The sequence below is a fragment of the Etheostoma spectabile genome, chromosome 24 (genome assembly GCF_008692095.1).
Source record: "Etheostoma spectabile isolate EspeVRDwgs_2016 chromosome 24, UIUC_Espe_1.0, whole genome shotgun sequence".
Classification (NCBI taxonomy): Eukaryota; Metazoa; Chordata; class Actinopteri; order Perciformes; family Percidae; genus Etheostoma; species Etheostoma spectabile.
This window is the reverse complement of record NC_045756.1, coordinates 3,329,040-3,346,282: the sequence shown is the minus strand read 5'-3', so window position 1 is coordinate 3,346,282 and position 17,243 is coordinate 3,329,040. Positions and strand designations below refer to the sequence as shown.

Sequence of the window (17,243 nt, the reverse complement as noted above, 5' to 3'; positions counted from 1 at the left end):
AATAGAGATCAAAGGCAAATCGGGAACACTGCAAGTGACAGAACTGCTCTGTTTCTTTGTTTTGTCCTATTACCACTTCTAGAGGATCTTAGATAGGCGATGTTAGGATATTAATTATATATTTATTGAACTGTATATGTGATACATAATTAATTTCTCTCTGTCTCTCTCTCTCTTAGTGATTCAGTACACTACAGAGAATAAGGAAACATGTGCCAGGTATGTGAAGACTATATATATATATATATATATATATATATATACACACCTGTTGTAGCCTGGTCCTACCAGAGTATGGCCACTCTCCATTGACAAGTGTTAACTTCCTTAAAGGCGGGTACTCTGTTGAAGTTTAAAACTATTGGATCTTCCTCAGCATTGCTAGTGTTAACCTTAGCTAACTCCTTTACCACTAACCCCGAACCCCGTGAGGAGGAGGGCCACAACATCATGGCCACCAGCTAAACTCAGCAAAGATTGTTCTTGCTCGGGCTTTAACTTCTAACTATTTGGCAGCGTTGCCACAACGGACTAGAAGGCTTCGCTCGCATCTTTCTCCACCGCCATTACGGAAATGCAACTCAAACTAGCGCAGAACCTCAATGTCATTGTTCTCAGCCACGTCCTCTCTTTGCTGATTGGACCAGTAATGATTTAACTGGAGAAAACCCAAGAATATACCGCAACCCAGACGGTGTGCTGAAGGAAGTACGTAGGAGGGCGGAGCCACGCTATCTTTCTTTCGTATGGGTGGGTCAAATTCCCTGGGTGGGCTAAGTACAATAAATTGTTGCTAGTACAATAAATGGAAATCCTAACTATTTGTAGGGACTGTATGAACAATTCCTGGGACTCCAGAGGAAGCTGTACAAAATCTGATTTAAAAAGAAAATATTTAAGGGATGTCACTTGAGTTTGCGTTGGTTAGTTTTAAAAAAGTGAAATAAAATCTGGGGGTGTGGAGTTTGAAGTTAGTGAGCTTTCCCGACCTCTGTAGCTCCTCATCTTTGCTTGGGGCTAGCAGCTTGAGCTTGCATTGTGGGTAATGGGGGTGCCAGGTTTTGACAAGAAGAGGAATGTGTGGAATAAAGAGACTATTTCTGGTTCTGCTGCATCTATTTTGATCCTTTTTTTTTAAGCATTAAATGGAAATTGTTTTTTTACACTCTTCTAGATTCCAACAGCAGTGCTCTCAGAATGCATTTTGCTCCGACTACGCCACAGGCTTCTGCTGTCACTGCCGGCCTGGCTTCTATGGAAACGGACGCCACTGTCTACCCGAGGGTTAGAGCACTACCGTTAATCCACAGGGATACATTAATCTGATTAATGTTTTTAAATGTAGTAGCATCATCTTTTCTTGTTAAAGGTGGGTTTTTTTTCTCTGTAATCCCTGGCCCATCCTTCAGGTGCTCCACAGCGTGTTAGCGGTAAAGTGAGCGGTACAGTGACCGTTGGTTCGACTCCGGTGGAGCTGAACAACATTGATCTCCACGCCTACATCGTGGTGGGAGATGGCAGAGCGTACACTGCCATCAGCCAGGTAGTTAAAATAAAAGATTTTTTTTCTTTTCTTTTTTTTATACTGGCATTTTAAATCTAATTCTTTAAAAACTTAATACAAATTCCGATCTTCTAATCCACATTTTCTGCTTTCTCGGATTTCTCCTTTGTAAACTTTGTGCTGATTGGTCAGGTACCTGAGCCAGTCGGCTGGGCTCTGATGCCCCTTGCACCAATAGGAGAGCTGTTTGGATGGCTATTTGCTCTGGAGCTGCCCAATAGCCAAGCAGGATTTAAAATCACAGGTAAACTCTGTGTGTGCATGTGTGTTTTTGCTCCCACCCAGCTTTATTGTCTCAAGGGATGCGATATGATATCAGGCTTCCACTTCCCCTCTCTAATAGGAAGCGGGTGTCTGTGTGTGTCCTACAACCTGTAACCATTGCAGACATTCCAATTTTAATATATGCAACCGCTTCACTGTTGGTGTGTCTGCAGTAATGTGAAATGAAAAAATATTTAAATGTATCATATTAATACGTTATTATATTTATATTTAATATAAAATTGTTTACCAGGTGCTGAGTTCACTCGTCGTGCTGAGGTAATCTTCTACCCTGGCAACCAGCGCCTGTCAATCATTCAGACAGGCCGTGGCCTTGACGACCACAACCATCTCACTGTGGATACCGTAGTTAGCGGCAACGTTCCCTTCCTGCCCCCTGGAGCTGAAATTACCATGGAACCCTTCAAGGAGACCTACCAGTACTACCCATCTGGTAACCATAGAAACCAGAAGAGACACATTTGAAGTAATATTTGATTTCTCCGTTTGCCTAAAACCTTTTACTTTCTCTTTCTCCAGTTGCCACCTCCTCCTCTGTCAGGGAGTTTTCAGTCGTTTCGGCAGAGCAGGGCTCAGAGTCCTTCTCCTTCCAGCTGAAGCAGAACATCACCTACCGCGACTGTCGACATGACAACCGTGCCGCTGTCCTGGAGACGCTTCAGATCATCATGGAGAGGGTGTTTGTAATGTACGTCAAGGAGGAGCGGATTCTGAGATACGCTATCACCAACAAGATCAGCCCAGTCGGAGGTGAGTCAAACTGGGATTAGATGGATCACTTGCACTTTTTAGGACATAACACAAATCTTAATGACAACATTAATACGAGTATATCCAAGGTTTTAATCTTAAACTTTAGTCTTGAAATGATCTAAATGTTTAAGGGGTTTTCCATCCACAGGACAGTACAACTGTGACGAAAGAAAGTGAAGTAAACTGTAATTAGATCCAGAGTGTCAATTTGTTTTTTTAGCCAGCAGTCATTAAAATTACGAGGCAATACCAGTAATAATACATCAGGCACAAAAATCAGTGTGAAGTAAAACAGTCTAGAACACAGCTGAATGAGTGCGTGGGCTTCAAAAGAACAATTCAACCAAATTTCCAAACTAATTTGAGTAATTCTAAAATACTGCATGTATTCATCTGCCTTTTAAAAATGAATCAGGTTAATAAAACATATCAGTATAGACTACCTGGGGTCCAGGAGTAGCATCCATCATGTGGACGACACTGAACCACTGATGTCTTGCCTTTACCAAAAGGCCAAATGTGGCCCATTATGTGGAGAACTGAGTTTCTGAGTGACTGCCTAAATCCATTCCAGACCCTCACTGTCAATCTTAAAGTGGATGAACACACTGGAGGCGTTGAACGTGGGCTTTTCTGTTCCAGGGCCACAACTAAGCAAGCAACCAGACCACCTAGTAATTGTTGCAGTGCTGCCACAGAAACCTCAGCCAAACCACAGTGCAGAGTTGGACAGTGATAAGCTTTAAACACACACGCTGCAAGCTGAGGGATAATTGTACATTGAAACCATAGAAAACAATGTTCAAATGTCTGTATTACCTCTGCTGTTTCTGGGTTTATTGTCTGTTAAAAGCTGCAGGCACACTACACCACTTTAAGGATCATATTAACAACAATTTGCGTCACAGCTGAATGGACATAATTATTTGATTCTTATAAGCAAATTAATAATACCTAACTATCAAAGTTAATCACAATGACAACAATCCAGGCTTGGGATCAAAATTTTACATCTTGAAGTGTAGTGTCTGAGTTTAACCAAGCCAATCTAAAGGAGTCCAATGGCAGAAATGGAAAATCTTTCACAATTGTTGTCCATTGTAGTCTACAATCATCTGAAAACAGGAATAATTGTTTTTGTTAACGTAGAATAAACCCTTCGTATCTACATAGAGAATAGGTCTTTTTCCATGGATGTGTTGCACCGCCATGTTTCTACAATAGCCCAGAAAGGACAAACCAAACACTGGCTCTAGAGAGGGCCTTTCACTTTTTATGTTAACTGAAGGCAACTTCAGTGGTGGGGGGTCCCGCTAGATACCACAAAAATCCTACACACTACTCCTTCTAAGTAGATTTTTTGACTATTAATTGAATTTTTAGATTTAAATTTGAGAATTTGAATGCAATTAATAAATATTGGCCATTTACATTTTTTAACCTGAATTGGTCAACCCTTATATACTGGAAAACGTTTTTAAAATTGCACAACTTTAAGTTGCCTTTTGAAATAGTAAACCACATACATTTGGGTAGATTGTGCTGTAGATTCAGTAGCGATTAAGTTTCCCAATGCATCACATACTATATCACTACTTATGTTTGGACGTTTAACAAGCTTATCAAATGTGTCTTTCCCTGTTTTCATGCTTGTTAAATCGTATGCGAGAATGGTAAATCCTGCACTTTGACCAACATCAGCCAGAGAAACAGAGGTTTCTTTTAGATCCTAGTCACGGGGTAGTTTAGCATTGGAGGAAGCACACAGCTGTCTTTTTTTTTTAATAAGGTTGTATTAGATGCAAGGTTTTTTTCCACCTTTTATGTACCTTCTCTTTCTTTTGCGAGCAGAAAAATAGATATTATACATTATTATACAAATGTGTATAGAAATGCAGCGTGAATATGGGTCCTGTTATTTTCTATCAACATGCTTTCTTTACCCACTCTATCTGATGAAAACCAAATAGAGACAGAGAGAGACCCCAAAACGTGGTGATGAAAAGAAACCAATTGGGAAAGAAAGAGACTGGATTTTTTCTTACCCAGCTTTTGAATTCAGGTCAAGTTTCTGTCATTTATACATCAACACCTTGATTAAAAAGGTTATGATGACACATCTCACACATGCACACGCACTGATACACCCAGAGCACAGCTGGAAGAGCTTTTGGGGATCAGGGGTTTTGTAAACACTAGTTCGGTGTGTATGTGGGTGTGTGTGGGTGTGTGTGCGCCTTACTGGGAAATAATATCCCAGCCAATGACAGATTTTCTATTGCGGGGGGGGGTTTGCTGGACAGAATAGCTACCCACTGATGTCATGAGAATCACAGATTGCAGAAGAACTTAAAACACTGAAGTGATAGAGATGAAGAGAGAGAGGGGCACAGAGAGTGGACAAATTAACCTGTCTTTAGTATGTGTTGTCAACATCTTTGTGAACAGTGAACAGCTGTCTTACACTATCATTCAAGGTTCTTATAGACATAAAAAAGGTATTTTCTCTTAAATTATGCATTACCTCTTTTGTCTTAACTAAAGACGATGGAGGCAGCAGCACATAGATACTTAAGTTATTTAGCACTGCATTTCCAAACCGTTGGAGCAAAAGAGATGCTGCTTTCATCACTGTAAACATCACTCTCTTAAATTTCAGGTCATTTCAATGTGTGAGTAAAAGTCAGTGATGAAAGATTGATAATTTTGTGTTGCGTTGAGGCTGGTTCATTGGATTAGAAGACTAGCCTCTGCACCTTAGCCATCTTGATACTGTTATAGCTACGCCCCTGTAAAACCACTCTGTGTGTGGAGGAGTTTTGTAGAAGGCAACAGGTGACAAACTGCAGTCATTGCTTTGATGGTGTGTGTGTGTGTGTGTGTGTGTGTGTGTGTGTGTGTGTGTGTGTGTGTGGTGGTGTGTGTGTTGTGTTCTCCCACCCTTCTCCCACTCGCATTCTCTCTCTCTAATTATTCCTCACCATCCATGTGTATCTCGCCTTCTCATCGCCCCTTCTTCCCAGCCATATTCAGGACTTTGAAGAGTCTCTCTCTCTCTCTCTCTCTCTCTCTCTCTCTCTCTCTCTCTCTCTCTCTCTCTCTCTCTCTCTTATCTCTCTTCTCCGTCCCTCGCTCCTCCGTCTCTCTCTCTCTCTCTCTCTTTTACCTCCCTCCCTTCACCTATCCCTCCATCTCTTTGATAATGAGCCAAAACTGGCTTCTGGCCTAAGAAGATGGAAGCTTTCTGGGTGTTTAATTGTGTGTTGTTGTTGTTTATAGATGATGCCCCTGATTGTAAAGGAAAAGTCCATCTTAAAACACTTAAACATCATTAAAAACAGATATAAGTCATGAGAGCTTTTTGTTTCTTTTAGTTGGTTTTCCTTTCTGATTTGTATGAATAACTGCTCCTATGTAGACATAATGATCAACTAGGATGCAAACCTCTGATGGCAATGGCATTTTTCCTTTTAAAGTTAAGTTTGAAACTCTCTTAACACTTAATACAACTGCCACATTTAGAAAATATTAGATGTTGTAGCAAGAAGGCTCTCCAAAGAAAACCATACTGCTGTACAGCTTTAAGTGACATCAAAGTCATCAATCAGAAGTGCTGTATTTCTTTTTATCTAACAACAATGTGACACGAGGCAATTCCTTAAAATCCAGTGAAATCCAAAACACAATTTGTTCAATACTCATGACATTTCACATTTTACATCACCATTACTAATTGACAACATTTCAATGGATCAGATTCAGTTGGAAGAGAAACACACTAAAACTGCCACATTTGGGGCTTAATTCCCTCTCTGCCACCCATCCTGATATATGCGCTCTGGAACATTTTAACGGAGTAGCACAATTCATCACTTAATTCTAAGCAAATTTCTAAGTCCTTCACATTCTTTTTTTGTATGCGGAAATCCTGAACTCACATCCCCCTCTCTCTCTCTCTCTCTCTCTCTCTCTCTCTCTCTCATGTGTAAGTGTGCCTAACATTATCCATATGTTGAATATTGAGAGCATGAAGGGAGTCACTTCCTAAGAGGAAACCGTCCTGTGGGAATCTGTGGAGTGATTGAACATGTGTTTTTAGTTAGGCTGTCCTGGAATTAAAGCTGTAATCATTGGACTTTTACTGTCGAATCATCCCTATCTTAATTCATCTCAAATCAGGATATTTGGTGTGTTGCAAAGTCTGTGAAGTAGATTTTTCTTGTCATGCGTCTATTTCTATGCACAAACAACATTGAAGAATAGTACTGTTTGTATGGACTTCGAGTAATTTTACATTGTTGTATTGCCATTTTTACCAATGTAAAGGATCTCTGTACTTTTTCACCTAGGCAAAATGCTTCACAAAAAGAAAGGCAATGATATATGAAACGATAACAAAAATGTACTCCAACCTGAGCTACTGTGATCACTAGGTGTTCAGAGCAACACATGTGAATCACTGCTGTGCTGTTTCAAACAATGATGAAAAGATGTTTCTCTTTCATCGCTCATGTCGTCTAATCAGTCTCTCTCCTCCTTTCCTCAGTTGACCCAACGGGGCCGGAGCTAGTCAACCCCTGCTACGCTGGGAACCATGACTGTGACACCACGGCCCAGTGCATCCCTCTGGAGGGCCAGGCCTTCCAGTGCCAGTGTGCTACTGGTTACAGAGGAGATGGACGCAACTGTTACGGTCTGTCTGTCAGCACTTTTTATGGGCGTACCTGTAAAAAATTGTGACTGTGTGTTAACATTTCAAAGTGTTTTATGGTGCTCCACTACATTTTGCTTAGTGTAATTGTGTATCTCTCTCCTGTCACACAAACACATGCAGACAAAGTTAAAGACAGTACAAGGCAGTGTGTCTGTGTTTCATCAACATCTGTCCATCCAATATAGAGGGGTCAAGTTCAGGCTGGATGGAAGGAATTCTCTTCTCTTCTCTTCTCTTCTCTTCTCTTCTCTTCTCCCCATCCTGCCTCTCCCTCCTCCTCCAGATAAAATTCTGTAGTAAGCTGCTGCGTGACCTATCATTAGCCCAGCAGCAGATCGTTCTGTCCTGCAGACAGCACTAGGAAAGCCCCAGGCTCGGCCTAAGTTCCCATGCTTCGGCCTCAGTGTCTCTCTGGTCACATAATCTGTGTGCGATTTTGTTCTGTGTATTGAACAATACATTATGGAATGCAGTCAAGAATCCAGGTGTGCGGTTACATGTTATAGTAACCTATTAAAAGCATTAGTAATGACCCTTAATTACAGCTTTTACACTTGCATGTTGTTAGATTGGGATTCCTGGTTTGCAGGCATTTGAGTTTATAGAAAAACTCTCTCACTTTCTCTCCTTTTCTCTCACTGCAGACATAGATGAGTGTGCTGAGGGCTTGAGTTCATGTCGTGCTCATTCTCAGTGTGTGAACCTGCCTGGTGGCCACCGCTGCCAGTGCCAGAGTGGCTATGAGTTTGGATTTGACGGGCGTACCTGTGTTGGTGAGTGAATATAATTTGACTTGACTTGACAATGAGTGAAATGTACTACAAGACAAGACTGCGTTGTACAGTATGTTCACATGACATGGGTTTGCGTCCTGAGCTTTTTAGTGTAAATAAGCTAATTAGCACCAAACAAAATACAACTGAGGCTGATGTCAGGCAGATGGTCATAAACCAAAGTCACATTTTGAACTGAAAATGGCACTAGATTCAACTTTAGGCTGGCTTGCCTCTGTAACTTTTGAAAAAAAAAAAAACATTCTCCCCTTCACAATCAAAAGTTGATAACACACAACAATACACACGTTTATAACAGCCTTAGGTGGTCTGGTATGACCAGTAGGTTATGGTGGCTATTCCAATTCGTCCTAGGGGGAACGTGAATTTCATGGCAATCCATCCAAACACAAGACACTCTACTAAAAAACAAAAATGTCAACCTCATAGTGGTGCTAGAGTAAAACCTAGGGATCACCAACATCCATATGATTTATCTACTGGAATCTGTACCAAATTTCATGGTAATCCATCCAATAGTTATCAAATTTCAGTCTGGAAAAAAGTGGTGCACCGACCCCCCAACAGACATTGCTGGCCCAAGAGCCCTGTAGCTAGCATGGCTAACAACTCACCATAAAGATATATACTTGCCTGATATTTTGATGTAATTAATTCCCAGGAAGGCAATTGTTCAGTACTTTAAATTTCACTAAGCAGGATCACCCCCCCAACCTCCCCACTCTTCATTTTGCAAATTCAAAATGAACCCTCTGTAAACATGGCAACCCTGTCATTCTCCCATCTTCATCACTGTGACAGTACAGTGCGGTACGTTTGTTGGTCTCATAAGAGATGTTCTGGAGCATGTAGTGCTGCATGTTCCAAAATGAGCTGAATATTTGGAAGAGATCCACATATTTGTTGAAGCGCAGGCAGTAACACACAGCTGCAAAGGCTAGGAAACAGCGGGGGGGGATGGGTAACAAATATGAGAACAAGGGTGGGAATGAGAGGACTAATGTGAGAAATAAAGGGTGAGATTAGACGGGAGAGGGCGTGAAAGTCAAAGACAAATGGAGCAATGACACAATGTGTGTTTTGCCTTGAAATGTGTGGAGGAGAGAGGTTGTGCCGGTGTGTGTCCTCCTCTCACCTCTGTGTGAGCTTTTGATGAACTCCCTTTGAACCCTCCCTACCTCCCTGCTTGACCGATATTTACAAGAGGCCTTAAAATGATCCAAAACCGCAAACAAATACTGATTAGATACCATTGAACGGAATTATTTCTAGCCAGCAGCCAAATACTGTGTGTATATATATCAGTATAGATTTGTGAAATTAGTGGAATTTATATTTATTCCCAAATTCCCAATTAAGTTTGTGTTTCTAGATTTGTTTGTTGATTTTTTTTTTTTTTCTTCTGCTCCCTCTTTTTTCTTAGATATAGATGAATGCAGCTCCTCTCCATGTCACGTCAGTGCCAGATGTATCAATGGATTGGGTTCCTTCCTGTGTCAGTGCCAGCCTGGGTTTTATGGAGATGGTTTCTATTGTTCCCAGACAGAAGGTCAGTACGTTTTCCACAATTGTGATGCATGACAGTGACAAAGGTTTCAGTTGGACTACTACATACAATAATATAATTTTCAATATAACAGAAAGATCTGCCTTGAGGTTGTGATTTTCATAATCATTTTTGTGTGGTGTGCAGTTAGGCAGTCAGAGTTCAATATTGTCTGAATTATTTTATTGTTTTCTTGAGTTCAATTCAGTTCACTTTTTTCACTTTCTTTAACATATGCTCTCACCATGATTACTGGTCAGTTTTTCTATTAAGACACTGTGTGTATGTATGTATGTATGTATGTATGTGTAAACTATGTGAATGTATATTTAAATATAAAAAATACAGTTTGTTTGATAGGAACATAGAGAAATATATGAACATGGATGCAATGTGAAAAATATTTTAGAAATGTGTGTATGAATTACAACTACAAAGATGTGGGATTAAAGAGAAACAAACAAGAATAAAATGTATTGTCTACAGGACAGACCGTTCGTCCAAGGAGCCAGTGTGAGCAACACAGAGACAGCCTGCAGAGTGGAATGGAACAAAGTGGTCGACCAAGTCCCGGGGCCTTCATCCCTCAGTGCGACTCTGACGGACGGTACCAACCATTACAGGTGGGTGAGCACTCGCAGTGAGGGGGCAGCACGCAAGTTGGCTGATGCAGAGTGGGTGGGTTGGGGTACAGGGTTTGACCATGTCCTGGTACTTATGTGGAAACGTTTAATAATTCATCACAGTGTCACGGCTCCACTGGCCATTGTTGGTGTGTGGACAGTAGGGGACAGGAGAGAGCAGGAACCAGGACTCCACCTGGGACAGCACCCAAAGACTGTGACAGACCAGGTGAGATATACACCCACTGACATAAACACTTATACATGTATATTATATCAAAAAGCAATAAAGAGTGATGCTTGATGGCAACACGTGTGTTTTCTACAGTTGTATATCTATCCCTGAAACTTGGTCTTAAATAGAAGAATTAAATTGTGTATATAATTATTTCTCATTTTGTTCATCGTTATCTCCCCAGATGAACCAGTACGTCCTAAAACTCACTGTGAGCACCACAGAGACAGTGTACAGACCACCAGCCCAGAGGGATACCCTATAGTTGGAGCCTATGTACCCCAGTGTGACGCCAATGGACAGTACACACTACTGCAGGTTTGAAAAGACTTTTTATCACCTTAACTAAAGGAAGGTTAACTTCATATTAATCACATATAGTGTTATGTTATTAATGCTATTGGTTATATTATTAACTGCAGTGTCATGGTTCCTCTGGACATTGTTGGTGTGTGGACGGTAATGGACAGGAAAGAGCCGGAACCAGAACACCACCTGGTACGACACCCACAGACTGTAGCAAACCAGGTGAGAAACATGCATTCTTCTTGGTCCATCCCAAAGAAATTTCTGAGTTTATTTGCAAATCAATTTGGACAGAATGTTTTACACAGAGACACAGATAGTGTTTTGGCATACTAGGGTTTGAGGCAAAAGCCTAGCATTAAAGAGGGTAGGCTACTTCAGTCACTTAGTTTCACTTCTGTACAGTTAGAGGCCGAAAGAAGAATTGATAAAAATCAACACAGCAGAGACATCCAGACTTTTACTCCCTAGTATAGGTCAAGCTCCAGAAACAATGGGCCTTACATTTCCCATAATTCAACTGGGTGGCGTTTTTCAGTGGACCATCCCTGCCTGGTAAACTACAGATCTTTCAAAATCCACGTCCAGTTTGTAATGCAGACTTTCTGTTTCTGAAATAACCCAGATGACATCACTATGACATCATCAGGATTATTTCCGTGACAAAGCCACAGAAGCCATTATACACACGTTTTCACACGCTTAGCTGGATTAAGCATAACTAGTTAACTAAACTTGTTATCTCAAATCAGTGGAGGGCCCCATTAAAAGTCAATGAGGCAGAAAATAAGTATAGGCTAATCCCAATAAGGATAACCTTTCAGGATGTAACATTAGCTACTGTTCTAAACTTTGATCCAGTATGATGCATCTGACCATTAATCCTCATGTTTTCCTATAGGTTTCCAATGTTCTGTTTAATAACCCAAAATAACATGATTGGAAAAACAATTAAAGTGGTTTTGACATAGTATTGAGTAAAAGTTGACATATTCCAGTCCGTGATTATCCATCAACATCCATTCCTTAATTTTAGTCTAAATAACACCTAATTTCTGCTTATCTGACTCAAGCATTAAGTATTATTTCCTATAAATTAGGTTTCTTGACCATAAATTCCAAAAATAACTAACACTAAAGTTGATAAGTTAAAAAAAAGTGACAAACATTGGAAAAAAAGCATCAAGTGTTGAAAAAAGGTACAAAAACGTAAGAAAAAGTTAAAAATGTTGATTAAAAAGTGTCAACAAAATTGTTGATTTTCAATTTTGACAGGAAGACAACAGGAGGGTTAAATCACACAAAATGCTACCAAAAACAGATGACACCGATACAGATCAGACTTAACTTCCAAAGGGACCTGCCTTCTAAACCAAGCTTAGCCTTAGAAAGTGGACAGGATGCCAGCTTCCACAAAGAGTAGCTGATGGGTCAGAAGATTGCTAACTAGCATGATGAAGAAATCACACAATCTATTCTCCATCCGTACCTGATCACGTTTGTTCCACAACACATTCTTTAATCATTTTCATTAATTCCTTTTTTTTCTTTCTTTCTTTCTTTCTTTCTTGAACCAGAACGTCCTAAAACTTACTGTGAGCACCACAGAGACAGAGTACAAACTACCAGTCCAGATGGCTATCCTGTTATTGGAGCCTACGTACCCCAGTGTGACGCTAATGGCCAGTACAGATCATTACAAGTCAGTAAATATTTGTTTAATAAATGGAACAGTCTTTTTACATCATTTAACTGTACTTTTGAAACTTAACATACATTAATTCATTACGGTCACTGCTATTGTTATTTCAGTGTCATGGTTCCACTGGCCAGTGTTGGTGTGTGGACGAAAGGGGACAGGAGCGAGTAGGAACCAGGACTCCACCTGGTACACCGTCTGTGGACTGTGACAGACCAGGTGAGATTAATTGGAAATGTGTGCCAAATCTTCGGCTGTCCTCCTGTGCACACTGCATTTGGGCATAGGGCTGCTGTTTTGCATGTGCAAGTAAAACGCCCAGCTCAATGTCAGTATGTCTTGCAGTGCTTTTTCCACCTTCTCGTACTCTGTTAAACACACATCCTAGTGCTATCTTTTTGTTTTTGCCCGTTTTGTGTTGTCTGTCAAAAAATGTACTGTGTAAACAAAGGTTATGCTTTACTCCGCAGGTGAACCAGAGCGTCCTAAAACTCACTGTGAACACCATAGAGACGGAGTACAGACCACCAGCCCAGAGGGATATCCTCTAGTTGGAGCCTATGTACCCCAGTGTGACGCTGATGGACAGTACACACCACTGCAGGTTAGCATCTAATCTAAACATCAGGCTAAAACAGACAGATTAACTAATATTGATTGTGAAATTGTATTTCTTTAAAAAAAAAATCTATCTGACTTCACGTAATAAGTGAAATGTATGGTTTTCAGTGCCATAGCTCTACTGGACATTGCTGGTGTGTGGACAGTAGGGGACAAGAAAAAGCAGGAACAAGGACATCACCTGGTGCACCACCAACAGACTGTCACAAACCAGGTAAACCAGACAAGGAAAAATGTACATGGATAGGTAGACTGGACTCAGGATTTTCTCACGATTTATAAAACAGAATGAGCTTCAGAAAAATGACTGAAACTATTCCTTTATTTATACAGTGTGATCAAAAGTGCAACTGAAATTGAATGTTATCTTAAATAACAAATTTAAAGGAAAAAACAAAAATTAAAGAAAATATTTATAGATTTTAAAACAAATACTAACTTCAAAATAACAAACAGAAAAGGTCTCTTCAAATGAATCAACTAAGAACACGTAGTGATGTATGAAGTCAAACAAGGGAATTCAAAAGCAGATTTCGCCCTAGGCTGTTTTAAAAATGGCTTTGCAACATATTTTTTAATCTCAATAGGGGGTAATCTTTAAACATTTATAGCAATTTTTAACCAATCCATGATGCATTTGTGTATCCCTAAGACAGACTCCTTCTATTCAGCTACCCATGAGTGCTTAAAGCTGTGTTGTTATCTGCAGTAACAGTACCAGCTTCAGCAGGTGTATTATGTCATGGCTCTCCGAGGCTTTCTTGCTAAACATTGACCTGTGAGCCCACTCATTCCTCAACTCAATGACAAGTCAAACAGACAGCCCGTTTTTAGGTGAGTGTATGTCTAACCTTGTAAGTGGTGCACTATTAAGGTCACAGCCTTGGAATGCCAAGCCTTGGAAAAGCAGGTGATATCACTGCAAGGCTGTGTGTGGTGCGAAGTTTAACATACAAGACGGCATACTCAATCAGTAAGATGAAGCTAAAAACGATCTTAAGCCCTTTTTAACTAAGGCCTGTCAGTGAGAAAATAAACACTGCTCCGGTCATCCCTTTGAAAATGTGCCTGAAGTACATTTGTAGGTCTTTACATAAACACAGCCCAGTCCAAACATCCAGCAGTAACCTTAAGTAGTAGCCTATGCAGTAATGGATAACGTCATTATAATAGAAAGTTATACTTTGAAAAAAGATAATTTCCACAAGCATTCAAATTTGTATTTGTATTTTTGTAATGCATTTGTAAAAAATTGGTAATTTGTGGATTTGATGTTTATGATTGACATTTAAAAGTGTTCTAAGTGCCACGTGTGTTTTAGGCTAGAACATTTATTGTCACATACAGCAAACATCTCCTCACTATCCGTGAGCTGCCTGTCTTCAGAACACACTGTAAAAAACATCTCTTCACTATCTGCTAGCTGCCTGTCCCCAGAACACACTGTAAAAAACATCTCCTTACTATCTGCTAGCTGCTTGTCTCCAGAACACACTGTAAAAAACATCTCCTTACTATCTGCTAGCTGCCTGTCTCCAGAACACACTGTAAAAAACATCTCCTTACTATCTGCTAGCTGCCTGTCCCCAGAACACACTGTAAAAAACATCTCTTCACTATCTGCTAGCTGCCTGTCTCCAGAACACACTGTAAAAAACATCTCTTCACTATCTGCTAGCTGCCTGTCTCCAGAACACACTGTAAAAAACATCTCCTTACTATCTGCTAGCTGCCTGTCCCCAGAACACACTGTAAAAAAAAATGCGGTCTCTGTAGACAGCCCAGGGTCTACAGTGTGTTGAAGCACAGAAGGGAGGGGATGGGATGAGGAGGAGGGAGGGATCTAGTCTCGAAAATACTTTGAACGTCAACAAGAAGTTCCGTCACCCAACATCGCTTAGAGCACCTTTAAATAGAGTACTGACTATGCACTCCACAACTTAATAATAGTTAGTAGTTAATTTAATTAAATTGGTCTATATTAGAAATATAGTCATGTTTTTATTCTTGTAGTTACTGAGACGTTTTACGGCAACTCATTTTGGAATAATAGGAGTGTTCTTCTATTTTACACGGTCAAGAGGAATATGCATATGATCCTTTTTATTGTCCATCTTTATCTACCCAGATGAACCAGAACGCCCTAAAACTCACTGTGAGCACCACAGAGAAAGAGCGCAGACCACCAGTCCAGAGGGATACCCTATAGTTGGAGCCTATGTACCCCAGTGTGATGCAGATGGACAATACACATCATTGCAGGTTAGCACCTGGTGACAGATCCAGTTTAATTGATGGATTTCATGCAACTTTAAGTAGGAAATATAGCCATCATTTTGATACCAATTGATATTGTTCCAGTGTCACGGCTCCACTGGCCATTGTTGGTGTGTGGACGGTAGGGGACAGGAGAGAGCAGGAACAAGGACTCCACCTGGTACACCATCTGTAGACTGTAACAAACCAGGTAAAGAAAAGGGCCTGTTCTTTTTGTGTCCTCCTTCATGCTCAAACATAAAATACACTGAAGCATGGCTCACTGGAATTAAGGCTCTCTTGTGAAATTTTAATCTGAAATCTTCAGATGAACCTGTGCGTCCTAAAACCTACTGTGAGCAGCACAGAGACAGTGTGCAGACTACCAGTCCAGAGGGATATCCTATAGAAGGAGTTTTCGTACCTCAGTGTGATTCAAATGGACAATACACATCCCAACAGGTACAATCTGGTCCTAATGTATAGACAAATTGTCTTACCTTGTCATACAGCAAATTATGTCTAGTAATGGTTGGTTATTGTGTCTTGAAGTGTCATAGCTCCACTGGCCATTGTTGGTGTGTGGATGTTAGGGGACAGGAGAGATCTGGAACCAGGAATCCACCTGGTACACCATCTGTAGACTGTGACAAACCAGGTAAAGAAAAGGGGCTGTTCTCTTTGTGTCTTCCTTCATGCTCAAACACAAAATACCCTGACGTATGGCTGAAGTGAGGAGTGTATGCTCACTGGAATCAACGCTGTCTTGTGAAATTTGAATCTGAAATCCTCAGATGAACCTGTGCGTCCTAAAACCTACTGTGAGCAGCACAGAGACAGTGTACAGACTACCAGTCCAGAGGGATATCCTATAGAAGGAGTGTTTGTACCTCAGTGTGATTCAAATGGACAATACACATCCCAACAGGTACGATCTGGTCTTAATGTATAGAGACATAATGTGTTTGCTCTGTCAAATAGTGAATTCTGTCTAATAATGGTTGGTTATTGTGTTTGCCAGTGTCATAGCTCGACTGGCCATTGTTGGTGTGTGGATGGTAGGGGACAGGAGAGAGCAGGAACCAGGACTCCACCTGGTACACCATCTGTAGACTGTGACAGACCAGGTGAGACTGTTGTTTCCAGCTAACAAAGAAAAGTTGCATAGATAGATTCAAGCATTGGGTCTTAGCTAAATGGGAGGCAAGAATGAAGGGGATGGATGCTTATAGGCAGGTAAATCAAACATTGTGCAGGTTTCAAAATGAGCTTCAGGGACTCAAGAGAATACTTTAGGAGCCTTTACAAGTAGATCTTGAACAAGCTAATAGCAGCAGCAGCAGGACGGTTTATGAGTTGTCCCAATAGAGCCAAAGGGTCTAAAGAATAGTAGTGAGCTCATTACTGAACCATGTGGTACCTCAGTGTAGAGGATGTGTGGTAAAAAAACAACACTCCATGCACAGCCCTTTTATAAGTGCAACCAGTCAGGTAAGAGACAGTATGTAAAAGGCATAAGAAGACCGGAACTGAGGAAAGAGTGAGTCATCAGCAAAAGCAAATCATAAGTTTATATAATCTTAAAAACGGTTATTCCAACGATATCACTCTGTAAAATCTGTGCTGAATTGGTATGTCATAATTATTGTAACTTAGGAGGTACAGAAAGTCTATGAGAAAACATTACTCACCTGTTTTGCCAGGACCACCCTAGTTTGACTCGAGTATCAATTTTTCTTATCCAGTTGAACCAGAGCGTCCTAAAACTCACTGTGAGCACCACAGAGACAGTATACAGACCACCAGCCCAGAGGGATATCCCATAGTTGGAGCCCATGTACCCCAGT

General features: G+C 40.7%; 1 protein-coding gene across 26 annotated transcripts in view; it reads left to right on the top strand.

Annotated features, from left to right (window-relative positions):
- Window positions 1–17,243, top strand: part of nid2a (nidogen 2a (osteonidogen)) — a 44,384-nt gene that overhangs the window by 16,910 nt on the left and 10,231 nt on the right. For 4 of the 26 annotated variants that reach the window (XM_032506083.1, XM_032506090.1, XM_032506086.1 and 1 more), the window contains exons 9-32: window positions 180–219; window positions 1,175–1,284; window positions 1,410–1,543; window positions 1,697–1,808; window positions 2,082–2,282; window positions 2,369–2,599; window positions 7,149–7,295; window positions 7,961–8,089; window positions 9,534–9,659; window positions 10,143–10,279; window positions 10,403–10,508; window positions 10,699–10,832; window positions 10,937–11,042; window positions 12,389–12,522; window positions 12,633–12,738; window positions 12,990–13,123; window positions 13,249–13,354; window positions 15,269–15,402; window positions 15,502–15,607; window positions 15,725–15,858; window positions 15,949–16,054; window positions 16,191–16,324; window positions 16,418–16,523; window positions 17,142–17,243. The exon at window positions 17,142–17,243 is cut by the window's right edge and continues 32 nt beyond it. In XM_032506083.1, the coding sequence (XP_032361974.1) occupies window positions 180–219; window positions 1,175–1,284; window positions 1,410–1,543; window positions 1,697–1,808; window positions 2,082–2,282; window positions 2,369–2,599; window positions 7,149–7,295; window positions 7,961–8,089; window positions 9,534–9,659; window positions 10,143–10,279; window positions 10,403–10,508; window positions 10,699–10,832; window positions 10,937–11,042; window positions 12,389–12,522; window positions 12,633–12,738; window positions 12,990–13,123; window positions 13,249–13,354; window positions 15,269–15,402; window positions 15,502–15,607; window positions 15,725–15,858; window positions 15,949–16,054; window positions 16,191–16,324; window positions 16,418–16,523; window positions 17,142–17,243 (3,015 nt within the window). The remainder of the gene's footprint in view (window positions 1–179; window positions 220–1,174; window positions 1,285–1,409; window positions 1,544–1,696; window positions 1,809–2,081; window positions 2,283–2,368; window positions 2,600–7,148; window positions 7,296–7,960; window positions 8,090–9,533; window positions 9,660–10,142; window positions 10,280–10,402; window positions 10,509–10,698; window positions 10,833–10,936; window positions 11,043–12,388; window positions 12,523–12,632; window positions 12,739–12,989; window positions 13,124–13,248; window positions 13,355–15,268; window positions 15,403–15,501; window positions 15,608–15,724; window positions 15,859–15,948; window positions 16,055–16,190; window positions 16,325–16,417; window positions 16,524–17,141) is intronic. The other 22 variants (XM_032506102.1, XM_032506097.1, XM_032506092.1 and 19 more) reach the window with 16 other exon arrangements.